Raw genomic sequence first — 13,447 nt, forward strand, 5'->3', positions numbered from 1 at the left:
CACTCCAACAAATAAATACATAAATAAATTTGCAAGTCTAAGAGAAAGTAGTATACCCACAGCAGAGGGAAATGTACATTACACTGAAATTTCTAATACACACACACACACACACACACCGCCATACGCATACACACACTTTTAGGCTGCCTGTCCATGGCCGGGATAGAATATCGCTAGCAATATTCTACCACGTGGGAGCACTGACAGGCTCACCGCGGAGAATCGCGGCAAATCGCAGCATGCCACGATTTTAATAGTTAGCCTATGGAAAGTTTTTCCATAGCGGGTGCAGATCACACTATGACCATCACCCATGGACAGGCAGCCTTAGCAGTCCGTGTACTAGCAGTCTACCAGCATATGACTCATTATACATGTTAGTATATTTACAAGCAGTTAATGCCGTTATTTATTAATGCTATGAGAGTCCGGTAGCTGCAAGCAAATCCGTATGAAGCAATGCAGTTTAAATATACAAAACTAGTTAAACCAGTGCTGTTGCTACAAGACGCAACGATCTGTAAGAAGAAAAGACATTTGCATGTACCAATGCATCGCTATAGCCAGATAGCTGCAAGACACTGGAAAGGATCACTAAATAGGAAGTGGTTTTCTTTAACTACTGGAGACATGCTGCTGGAGAGGATGATTTAAAGGCTCATTTACACGCAAGGGATCTTTCAAACGATTGAAAGTTCTGGTGATCATTTTGCATAATGCCCATTAGCACTTTATTAGCTTCATTGCATGTAAATGAGCCTCATGGACCTATCCTGATAGGTCAGTAATAAAAATTGCCTGGAAACCCCTTTAACGATTTTGTAGAATCTGAGTTTAGTCTTTTGCCTGGTCCTTTATTGGATTGGATAATGCATCATCCTGCACAGGCTACACAAAGCTCAAGCTTGTAAACGTGAAAACTGGCGTATGTGCAGTTTGTTTAACCCTGTGTGGCCAGAATAACCATTTCCGTTTGGCACGTACACCAGTCCGGAGCTCACTCAAATTTCTCCACACATAATTGCATTCAATTTGAGGCAAATCATTTTTGCAGTCGGTTTAACTAAAACTTTAGCAGTTTGTCTTCTGCAGTTTTTACATCATTGCATACATATAAAATTTCAGGCCGAGCGTCAACATAAGAGCCTTCAGTGAAGCTGGACCAACAATATGATTACCCTCTGTTCTCCTGAAAGTAATCAGTTAATTTATGACCACAACAATGCTAAACTTATGTTGGGGTAATAATTAGCTGATAAGAATGTTCAGGACAGAAGAGGTAAGGACTGACCACCAAGCCCTCAGTCCATCTCATGAAACTCAGGCCAGGCTCATACAGGTGGACCAGATTCTGCATGTGGGAGGCCCACAGCGGACTCTCCACGCGGATGACCACAGCAGCTCACTACCGGTCATGCGCATACTTTTTAATGCTGCAGACCCATCGCGTGGACGAAGATCACAAATTCTGCCCGTGTGAGCCTCGCCTCAGTATGCAGTTTACCATATAAAAGGGCATGCAGAAGGCAAATTGGGTTTGTTTAAAAAAAAAACCAAAAACCAAAAAAAAAATAATTCACTATTGGACAGCCTCCAAAATACTTTTTTTTTTTTTTTTAACCTTAAAAGTCCCCAAAAAGGTGTCCATGGCCTTTAAGCAGCCTGTCCAATAGAGTTCTCTTCGTTGCATTGGTTACATGTCCAACCTAGAAAAGGCCAATAATCACTTCTGTCCATCAGTCAACTATTACAAATCAAATACAACGTGTAAGAGACTTACCAGCTGCATTAGTTCTAGTCTGTGGAACCCCTTGAAGCTGGTGTACTTGTATTCCAGAGGCTCCTAAGGCACCTAGGTTGATGCTCTGAAGGCCCGGCATTGATGAAAGTTGAGCAGCATTCATGGTCACTGTACCAGCTTGCATATTGGCATTGCCTGCCTGCCCCAGTGATACACCTTGCATCGGAGCAAGAGTGATTGTCTGAGCTTGAGGATTTTTAACCTGAAGTTTATGCAACTGGATCGTTTGCCAAGTAACCTGCCCGTTGGGGCCCATTGTAGGAGTGCGGATTGTGATTGGACCAGTGTTGGGCAGAGTTTGAAACTGAAGTTTCTGTAGAGCATCTTGGGAGATGGCTCGCGCACTGAAGGTTTGGCCAGTAAGCTGTGCAGCTTGTAACGTCTGGATAGTCTGTCCACCTTGAACAATCTGTGGTTGAATGAGAATCTGTTGTTGCTGCCGAGTTCGGTCGCTAGCTTTTTGTTGGCCCTGTTGAACAGAGTCTGTCACCAAGCTGAGCTGACGTGTGGATCTCGGAGAACTCTGAACTTGAACAGTACCAGTGGCAGTAGCACACCTGGGACCAACGTTCAAGAGGTTCATACTGCTAGCAGTGGTGCTGGTGGAAAAGGTATTGGCATTGGTGAAAGAGGTGTTTGCCTGAGAGGTGGCCAGCTGCGAAGAACTAACGCATGAAGTAACAGGCTGAGAGTTATCCTGAGTGCTCAGTGTCACTGACTGAGATGTGGGCGTCAGAGAAGCTGCGTTCACAGGGAGAAGGGTGATATTGCCACTAGGTGCAACTGGAACATTGGCCAAGTACTGGGTCTGTCCTGAAACCCCCTGAATAGGGACAGCTTGCTGAAGAAGCTTGGGCATGGCAGCAAGTATGTTACCAGTGCGATTGGTAGTAATTATTTGTTGATTTGCAGCTGGGATAATCTGCCGCCCTCCAGAGGCATCTTGCTGGACATTGACCTGAGGAGCAGTGGTAAACTGCAGCTGTTGCCTATTTACTGTCTGAAACTGGGGTATAACTTGATACTGAATATTCGGCATTACACCTTGCCGACTGGCTAGGATCTGCTTATTCTGCACATTCGGGGCCACTGCAGCCAGATGTTGTCTAGGGGCTATTGGACAGTACTTTGAAGAGTTATCACCTCCAGATTGGTCCTTGGTTTGAGCCGTCGATATGATCTGCCAGCCGTTGGCTGTCTGTGCTATTTGGGCAGTGCTCAAATCCAGTTGCATTGCACCCGGCTGCTGGCCGGCACCATTTCCGTTTTCAGGAAGCTCAATCCTACTACATGTAGCAGCCAATAAAGCAGGCTTGGAGTCCTAGCAAAAGTTAGAAGAAAAAAAAATCTGCCAAATGTAAAACAAACAGCTTCATAAGTGTAAAAAAGTTCTGATAAGAATGCTCTGGGCAAGGGGTAGAGGGGGAGGGGTATGGTTACTTTGGGATACCCATGCATAAAAGTAGCAAGCACACTCTAAGGGTCTAGCACAGGGGTCCCCAACTCCAGTCCTCAGGGACCACCAACAGGTCATGTTTTCAGGATATCCTATGGTAAGAACACCTGTGGCAATGTCTGAGGCACAAACAATAATTATATCACCTGTGCAATACTGGGGAAATCCAGAAAACATGACCTGTTGGCGGTCCCCGGGGACTGGAGTTGGGGAACCCTGGTCTAGCAGATAGCAGGAATTCGCTTTATACAGGTAGGTACTCCCTGCAGACCATACTGACATTTCAATGAACAAGCAAAAAATAAAGATTTCCCAGACATCAATAAGAACAAACCCAAAAATTCTGGACCAATCCAACGGCTGTCGCATGGACTTTAACTTTTCAAACTCACAAAGACAATATTCAACAGAACAAACCAGCACCAAGCCGGTCACCAGGCAATATAAGGTGGTGAAACTAAAGTCTGACGAAAAGTAACAAAAAGGGAAGCCCACCAGGACACAGCTGTCTTTCTTCAGCATGCTTAAGGGTTTGTTCACCCCTCGGAAGTCTATGTACATCTCTCATTGATCGCTATGGTAAAGCACATGCTCACAGCCTTCTGGACGGTGCTATACTGTACACGCACACTGATCTCGGGGGCACAGCGCTAGGACGACACATCAGGTGAATATAAAACTCCGTTCCCTCACCTGGACTAGTTTAAGGCCTCATGTCCACTAGCAAAATTGAATTGCGGATTCCGCATTCAATTTTGCCCATAGGGATCCATTGGCCATCCGTGGGCAATTAAATTGAAATTTGCACCCGCGGATGGCATTTTAATAGATTTGCGTTTTCTCCTGCACGGAAGAGAAAACGCAGCATGCTCCATTTTCTGCGGGCGCGATGTAACCCCATTTCTTGAGTAGATGAGCTGCCACAATCCACCATGAGCCGCCACAATCCACCATGTGCCCAATTCACCCCATGGGATAGTTATAAGTTAGGAAGGTCTCTGCAGGACCACAGGAGTGAGAGAACAAAACTCAGTGTAGTAGAGACCTGTGTATTAATATAGGAGGTTTCAACAGATTACCACGTGTATATTAGGCCCCACAATAGTACATGCAATACGTGGAAATATTTTAGAATAAATAGGGAAATTACAAGCGTTTTAAACCCCTTAACCAGATGGAGCAGCGCTGACTGAAGTGTGATCAATGGTGGCTAGGCAATACATTTTGACCTCAATCTAAAAGTGTTTAGCAGAGACACGAGCTCGCTTCATAATTATGTTCTATATATATATATTTATATATTAGATACCTACCCCTCTCCCCATCTATATCTCATCTTGACCAAGCTTAAGTGTGAGGCTAAGAGAACCTGCACCCAGAAGTGAAGTCCAGCAGGCAGCAAGCATTGGCAAAGCTCAAGCTGCGTGGCAGCAGGGACGTTCCAGGTTAACCCCTTACAAGACATGTCATCAGAAAATCACATATTTTCTATATTTAACAAATCCAAAACTTGTGGAGCAGAGCCCCTTCACTAGGATCGCTACCAGTCAACAGGATATATTTTCACAATGTATTAGAATATGAACTAGTTTTTCCCCCACATTAAAATTTGTAAACCTGTTTAATTTTTGTCTTGTGTTCTTAAGGCCAAATGCCCACGGACGGATTATTGCTGCGGAAATCGCTGTCTGACACCCACCGCGATTTTTGCAGCAATATCAGTCCATACCGTGTAAAAAGATTTCTGCTTTCGGAGATGTACGAATATGAACCCCATTCTATTGAATAGGGCCATACAGACAAGGTTTTTTTTTTCTTTTTCACCACACCGCTGTTCGGGGGGGGATTGCAACTGTACTGGAGTGGTGGGAGGCGTTTGACACAAAAACTCCTCACATCTGTGGGAACCTCACACGTTGGCAAGCATTATATCGGGCAGAGTTTCATGGCATCAGTGATGGGGTTTTTTTTCTTAGTATTTTGTAAATTTTCTAACCTATTTTTGTAATAAAAATTTTTTTTTTAACATCTATGTTCCCGATGACATCAAAGACCACCTTTGGTTTCACACTGTATTTAGTTCTTTCACACTTCCACTGTATCTGGAGCATCCATAGGACCCTAGTTAGAGGGAAAGCATGCCCCTAGCGTGACAGTCATTGTCAGAACTAGTGAGGGGCCTACTAAGACCCTGTTGCTGACATGCTGGGAACCTCTGTTGATCACATGATCGCCAGGTCCTCTGCAGGATACAGCACTGCAGCTTCCTGCATTCTCTACATTGAGCATTATGTAGCTTGTAAAAGACAGTAGCAATTGAAAGAGTCTTCTGCCTTCTCCTTTGGGTCCTTGGCTGTGTCCGACAGCCAAGAACCCGACTTGCTTCTGCTAGATTGCAGGAGCTTTAATCCTGCGCTGTATATTTACTATTGGTCATGATTAAAGCACCATATATTTACAACAATCCTTAAAGGGGTTGTCTCGCGAAACCAAGTGGGGTTATACACTTCCGTATGGCCATATTAATGCACTTTGTAATATACATCGTGCATTAAATATGAGCCATACAGAAGTTATTCCACTTACCTGCTCCGTTGCTAGCGTCCTCGTCTCCATGGTTCCGTCTAAATTCGCTGGCAGCTTGCTTTTTTAGACGCGCTTGCGCAGTCTGGTCTTCTCCTTTCAGCACGAGCCGCTTCAGTGTGCTCCCCGCTACAGCTCTTCTGCGCATGCGCAGACGAGCTGTCACTGCTCGGGAGCGCGCTGGAGCGGCCATTCTGTACCATCCTCTGTTAGAGGAAGGTGCAGAAACTGGAGCTGCCCAGCGGAGAAGCCCAGCCCAGCCCAACAGCCCCGAGAAGCCGCCCAGGTAAGTGATGGGTCGGGGGGTGATCTTCTCTAACAGGTGAAGGTCCCGGGCCACAGCGCTAGGTTCCGGAGCCCAGCGCTAGGTTCCGGAGCCCAGGTGAAGGCCCCGGAACCTAGCGCTGGGCTCCGGGGCCTTCACCTGGGCTCCGGAACCTAGCGCTGGGCTCCGGAACCTAGCGCTGGGCTCCGGAACCTAGCGCTAGGCTCCGGGGCCTTCGTCTGTTGTCAGGGTCTAGCGCTGGGGAGCCGGGAGCGTAGCGCTGGGGAGCCGGGAGCGTAGCGCTGGGGAGCCGGGAGCGTAGCGCTGGGGAGCCGGGAGCGTAGCGCTGGGGAGCCGGGAGCGTAGCGCTGGGGAGCCGGGAGCGTAGCGCTGGGGAGCCGGGAGCGTAGCGCTGGGGAGCCGGGAGCGTAGCGCTGGGGAGCCGGGAGCGTAGCGCTGGGGAGCCGGGGGCTAGCGCCGGTAACCTGCTGCCTGGCGGTGGGTGACTGGTCGGCGGCTGCGGGGCGTCTGGTTGCCATGGAGACACAGCTGGTAGCGTCTCGGGAGCGCGCACGTCGGGCTGCAGCAAGCGACGGGAAAAGAGCCGGCGGCCATCTTGGGGAAACTTTTATAAGTTGCTGAAACGCTGGAACGGTAAGTACAAACCAGCTAGAAAAGTCATTTACAGGGGGGCTTAGTAATGTATGCTTAATTAGGGGGACTGGGCAAAAAAAAAATTCACTGCTTCCTCGAGACATCTCCTTTAATAGGCCAAGTCCATGAAAGCCAGTGATTTCAACAGGACTAACTAATGCATTTGGCGGTTGTTTGACTATCCTCCGATGTTAGTGCAAAGATCTGACGTGTTGATTTCAGCAGGCCTGATACTATGTTCCCATGGGAGGTAAGATGCCAGGTGTCTTTCAGCCATTTATTCCCCAAAAACCAATAAAAAAAACAAAACACACACACACACACACACACAAAGTCATCTAAAGTGTATGGACCTTATTCCTTAAAGTACGACTATTACCACACTAGCTGTTCTAGTTCTGTCAGAAACAAGAGGGCCCAAAAATGCCAGTGTGCACCTAGTCTATCACAATATATCAGCATGGGCCCATTGTATGTAATTATCTAGCATAACATCATTTCTCAGCCAAATGTACCCCCTACATGCATGAGGAAAGTAACAGCGCCCTCTAGAGCAGGGGTGCATAGATCACCCAGGAGGGGCAGTGTTAGCCTATGCAAAATCTTTTATTGTTCGATAAAAACCTGATCTATACAATAAGGCCGGTCTCATATGGGTGATCCGGATTCCGCATGCTGGAGCCTGCAGCGGAATCCGGGTCTGACCTCAGGCAGCAACCCTTCGTACTTTTGCTTTTTGTATTGCAGATGACTGTGGATGCGCGTCATTATTCATGCGCAGTGCAGTTTTTTTTTTAATGTCTTTTTCCCATGCTGTCGTTAGGCAATGACACAGGTACCCGCGTCCTATTGGCAATGTCAATTGCAGATCGGCTGTGGGTCGGATGGCTTCCATTGACTTCAACATGCTGACATTTTGAATCCGCTGGCGGAAATCACAATTGCTACCCGCTCATCTGAGTGGACACAGGAATGCGCTATTTTTTTAAAATGTGTACATAATACTGTGGATCGTTCTCACGGGTGACAATCATGGATACCGCAATTGAAATCTGGTTGTGTGCAGCCTTTGTAGAGGTGGTCTGTGTGTTATTTTATTGCTCACGCTACAAGCTGAAATCTTACAGTTTTCCCACTAATCCTCACAACAGCCTGACATTTTCAGTCCTGTAATATCACTTCTCAGTATCACGGGCAGGATTACAATGACAGGGAACACCTATATTATAAACAGTGCTGTGAAGTAGAAGGCAGTTCTGAGTGGAGTCGGTAAAAGTATTACAGCTCCGCTAGATAAAAATACTGGAAATAACATATCAATATCCATCTGCTGTTACCGGTATACTAGAGGAAAGAACATGGTTAGGACAGGACCTCCAAGACAAAAGTGGCATATACACAGGCACACCATAGTGGCTGTAGTGCAAAACCACAAGACTGCTTCACAGCACCCTATAAGCGCCACGAAACCCCAAATACAAGACAACCGATTTGATCAAAATGTGTGCCAGAAACCACAAGTGAATAAATATGGCAGTAATACATCTCAATAGTCATGTATCTGGTGTAGGCATGTCTCTTGGAACTCATCAGGTGCTGCCATGCTGTATGTATATTTACCATTTTACTACAGTAAACTACTAATTATGATACATGAGCCGGTTATGGAGTCCGAGTGATGAGAAATAGAGGAGTCACAGCCAGAATTAGGCCAGGGTCACACGAGCATAATATTATTGCGTATTACACGTGCGGGGTCAGTGCACAGAATACCCGATGAATGGACACACTGAAAGTCCATTGATTTTCGTTGATCCAGTCACACTCCCGTATATTTATTGTATACTAGCTTACCCGTCGCGCGTTGCTGCGAAGACATACATACATTCGTTTTTATATATCTAGATAACAACCAGTCACAGCGCAGCTTACATGCTACCTCAGATTTATAATATACTAGCTTACCCGTCGCGCGTTGCTGCGAAGACAGACATACATTCGTTTTATATATCTAGATAACCAATCACAGCGCAGCTTTCAAGTTAACTCAGCAGTAAGAGAAATAACAACCAATCACAGCGCAACTTTTATTCATTCATTTTACCTCAGCGGTATAATATATAGCAACCAATCACAGCACAGCTTTCATGTAACCTCAGTAGTATAAAAAATAGCAACCAATTACAGCACAGCTTTCATGTTCCCTCAGCAGTATACTATATAGCAACCAATCACAGCACAGCTTTCATGTTACCTCAGCAGTATAAGAAATAGCAACCAATCACAGCACAGCTTTCATTTTACCTCAGCAGTATAAGAAATAGCAACCAATCACAGCACAGCTTTCATTTTACCTCAGCATTCTCAATATCCAGCAATTGTCTTGCGAAACGTTCAGCGGATGCATCATTTTGTAGTTGAACACGCATCCCGTTGCTCATAATGCTTTTTGCTTTCGTGCTTGAGATGGAAATCAAACGATCTTTGTCTGGGGGGGCATAACTGTCGACGATGCTCGCACGTGCGCCACCTATCGTAGGATAGTTGTACTATGCCAGTAATCTTCCCAGGAGTGTGCTCAAAAACTTCCCAAAGTTTCATGGCGATTGGATGAATGGTGAAGTAATGCATAATGGACAGACAGACAGACATTCATTTTTAAATATATAGATGACATCAGGAAGTGAGAGAATTAGATTCCGTACATAAAATTTGGACGCTAATTTTTTTGCGCTTAGAATTGGATAATGGAGTTGGGACCCATTAGCTTTTCCTATTTATAACATAATCAATGCTCGTGCCAAATTTCAAGTTTTTATGAGATTGGAAAATGAGAGAATTAGATTCCGTACGCAAAATTTGGGCGCTAATTCTTTTGCGCTTAAAATTGAATAATCGAGTTCGGACCCATTAACTTTTCCTATTTATGACATAATCAATGCTCATGCCAAATTTTAAGTTTCTATGACATTGAGAAGTTAGAAAATTAGATTCCGTACTTAAAATTTGGACGCTAATTCTTTTGCGCTTAGAATTGAATAATCGAGTTGGGACCTATTAACTTTTCCTATTTATGACATAATTAATGCTCGTGCCAAATTTCAAGTTTCTATTACATCGGGAAGTGAGAGAATTAGATTCTGTATGTAAAATTTGGACGCTAATTATTTGGCGCTTAGAATTGAATAATCGAGTTGGGACCCATTAACTTTTCCTATTTATGACATAATCAATGCTCGTGCCAAATTTCAAGTTTCTATGACATTGGGAAGCGAGAAAATTAGATTCTGTACGTAAAATTTGGACGCTAATTCTTTGGCGCTTACAATTGAATATTCGAGTTGGGACCCATTAGCTTTTCTTATTTATGACATAGTCAATGCTCGTGCCAAATTTCATGTTTCTATGATATTGGGAAGTGAGAGAATTAGTGGCAATGATGGAAATCAAACGATCTACGTGGGGGGGGGGTTGTAACCGTCGACAACAAGCTCGCGCACGCACCATTTATCATAGAATATTTGTACTATGCCTATAATCTTCCCAGGAGTGTACTCAACAACTTCCCAAAGTTTCATGGCGATCGGATGAATGGTGTAGTAGTGCATAAAGGACAAACAGACATGCAGACAGACACGCATACATTCAATTTTATATATATAGATAACAACCAATCACAGCGCAACTTTTATTCTGCCTCAGCAATATAAAAAATAGCAACCAAGCACAGCGCAGCATTCATTTTACCTCAGCGGTATAATATATAGCAACCAATCACAGCACAGCTTTCATGTTGCCTCAGCAGTATAATATATAGCAACCAATCACAGCACAGCTTTCATGTTACCTCAGCAGTATAAGAAATAGCAACCAATCACCCCACAGCTTTCATTTTACCTCAGCATTCTCAATATCCAGCAATTGTCTTGCGAAACGTTCGGAGGATGCATCATTTTCTAGTTGAACACTCATCCCGTTGCTCATAATGCCTTTTGCTTTCGTGCTTGAGATGGAAATCAAACGATCTTTGTCTGGGGGGCATAACTGTTGACGATGCTCGCACGCGTGCCACCTATTGTAGGATAGATGTACTATGCCAATAACCTTCCCAGGAGTGTACTCAGCAACTTCCCAAAGTTTCATGGCGATTGGAATGGTGTAGTAATGCATAAAGGACAGACAGAATTTTTTTATTTTAGAATTTTTTTATTTTTATATTATATTATATATATATATATATATATATATATATATATATATATATATATATATATATATATGTATATAGATAACATCAGAAAGTGAGAGAATTAGATCCCGTATGTAAAATTTGAACGCTAATTCTTTTGCACTTAGAATTGAATAATCGAGTTGGGACCCATTAGTGTTTCCTATTTATGACATAATCAATGCTCGTGCCAAATTTCAAGCTTTTATGACATTGGAAAGTGAGAGAATTAGATTCCGCACATAAAATTTGGACGCTAATTCTTTGGCGCTTAGAATTGAATAATCGAGTTGGGACCCATTAACTTTTCCTATTTATGACATAATCAATGCTCGCGCCAAATTTCAAGTTTCTATGACATTGGGAAGAGAATTAGTGGCAATGATGGAAATCGAACGATCTACGTGGGGGGGGGGGGAGGGAGGGGCATAACTGTCGACGACGCTCGCCATTTATCGTAGGATAGATGTACTATGCCTATAATCTTCCCAGGAGTGTACTCAACAACTTCCTAAAGTTTCATGGCGATCGGATGAATGGTGTAGTAGCGCATAAAAGGACAAACAGACAGACAGACAGACACGCAGACATTCAGACAGACACGCATACATTCAAATTTATATATATAGATAATAGGCACGGAAAAAAAAACAAAACTACTGCATCCCTGCACACCTCAAGGGCTATAGAGTCTTATTCTGATGCAATCTGGTAGAAATGAACCAACTGTAGCTTAAAAATTAAAATTAGATATTATTAGCACTATCAATATGATAGAATTGACCCAATGCATAATGTGTTGCATATTTCCTTTCATAGGAACCTAGGAAAGTGTTGAACTAACCTGTAAACATACATTGTATTCATCTAATCTATTTATTAACAACATTGGTAACTAAGAAGTGGAATATAGGATGTAGCTTATTGCATCATAATCGGGATGAAAAGCCTGATCTTACTATTTTAACACAGTAAATTAATCACTTAAACCTGAGTCATATGAAGAAGTCTGAATCAGGAGTTAGGAGTCCGGGAAAACTGAGAAGTTGGAGGTTTGGCTAATGAACTCCAGAGCCCTGTCCACAACACCCTCCCACAGAACTGAATAAGGGGACTTTTACCAGACCGAACTATCCTCAAAAAAAGAGCGAATTTTATAACTAGTCAACCTGTATAAAACACGGAACCGGACAGGGTACTGAGCGAGAAGTCGGGGATAAGTCACTAGTCACTGTGTGTCAGCTCACTAAACAGTGGCAACTACTGAGCGACTTCTCGCTTAGTGTAAACAGTCGTTAATCTACAAGTGACTGCCTGCTCAGTGAATGGAGGTGGGCAGCCGGAAGAGATCTATAGTGCGCTCTGCCTCCATACGCTAAACCATTATAGCAATGCGGCTGCTGCAAAACAAATCTTTCAACTGCAGATCAGGCAAGATGGCGGACCCATCATAAAAAAAAATAAATCCTAAAACGGCTAAAAACTAAGCCGCTTATTTCTCCCAGTGATACCGGCTCACTTTACTCCCGCTGCATGGAAAATTAAAGCGAAACCGCATCATACGGATATCCGTTTTCTCCCCTGCAACCTCTAATACGGCCCGTAGGTCCGGTATCTACATGCCCAGGCATCACAATCACAGAGACTACAAATGGTGAGCAGGATTCTCAGGAGCCACAGATGGAGATCTAAGGCACAGGAGAGGCTACAAACTGTACCGTCCAGCAGCACGCGTGTCACAGGCAGCACACAGAACTGCAGCCCATGTTAGGGGATGACAGATGATCGGATGCCATTCGTCTCATCTAGAACAAACAGGAAGCAGGTTCAAGGTGCTTCAGTGCCAAGTGTTGTAAGCACAGGACTAGGCAGTCATATTCATGCTTGTTACCCTTTATATTAGCCTCTAATTTAGTATTCAGAAAGCTACAGTAGGTGGTGGCGGCATCAGACATCGGAGCGCCCCCTGAAGTATCACAGCAGGAGTGAACCGGTCAGTTGTCCTATGTGAAAGTATCCTGTAGTACAGATTTGAGATAATGAGGGTCCTACCTATCCCACCCAGACAAGCTGACCTCTGTGTACATATGCTGATAGGGCAAGTGGTCACTGTATGCCAGCGGTGACTGTCTGCTGTGTGCCTAGCACAAGACATTCATCAAGGCTCTTGTGTGCATTAAGTAGACGCAGTGCCAGCCTTGCCTTATAGCCTGCAGATCCCATTAACTGTACACATGCCAGGTCGGTGTGCACACACATTGCAACAAACAAAATGACATTACCAACTATTGGTTACGACTTAAGGCCCATTTAGACACAGCGATTATCGCTCAAAAGCCGTCTTTTGAGCGATAATCCTTGTGTGTAAATGTGCGCCCATAATGCAGATTTCGTTAAGCCGTTGCTAATCGTTGTCTTTCAGCGTGCTGAAAGATGTCGATGAGCCTTATCAGGGAT

At 44.3% G+C, this 13,447-nt stretch overlaps 1 protein-coding gene and 1 pseudogene across 1 annotated transcript in view; both read right to left on the reverse strand.

Annotated features, from left to right (window-relative positions):
* LOC136583369 (uncharacterized) overlaps positions 1-13,447 on the reverse strand; it is a 200,049-nt pseudogene that overhangs the window by 166,966 nt on the left and 19,636 nt on the right.
* The window catches only part of LOC136583385 (uncharacterized), a 41,825-nt gene that overhangs the window by 8,841 nt on the left and 19,537 nt on the right, over positions 1-13,447 (reverse strand). Inside the window, exon 6 of the mRNA XM_066584240.1 lies at positions 1,784-3,125. Within this exon, the coding sequence (XP_066440337.1) occupies positions 1,784-3,125 (1,342 nt within the window). The remainder of the gene's footprint in view (positions 1-1,783; positions 3,126-13,447) is intronic.

Source organism: Eleutherodactylus coqui, chromosome 1 (assembly GCF_035609145.1).
Source record: "Eleutherodactylus coqui strain aEleCoq1 chromosome 1, aEleCoq1.hap1, whole genome shotgun sequence".
Taxonomy (NCBI): domain Eukaryota; kingdom Metazoa; phylum Chordata; class Amphibia; order Anura; family Eleutherodactylidae; genus Eleutherodactylus; species Eleutherodactylus coqui.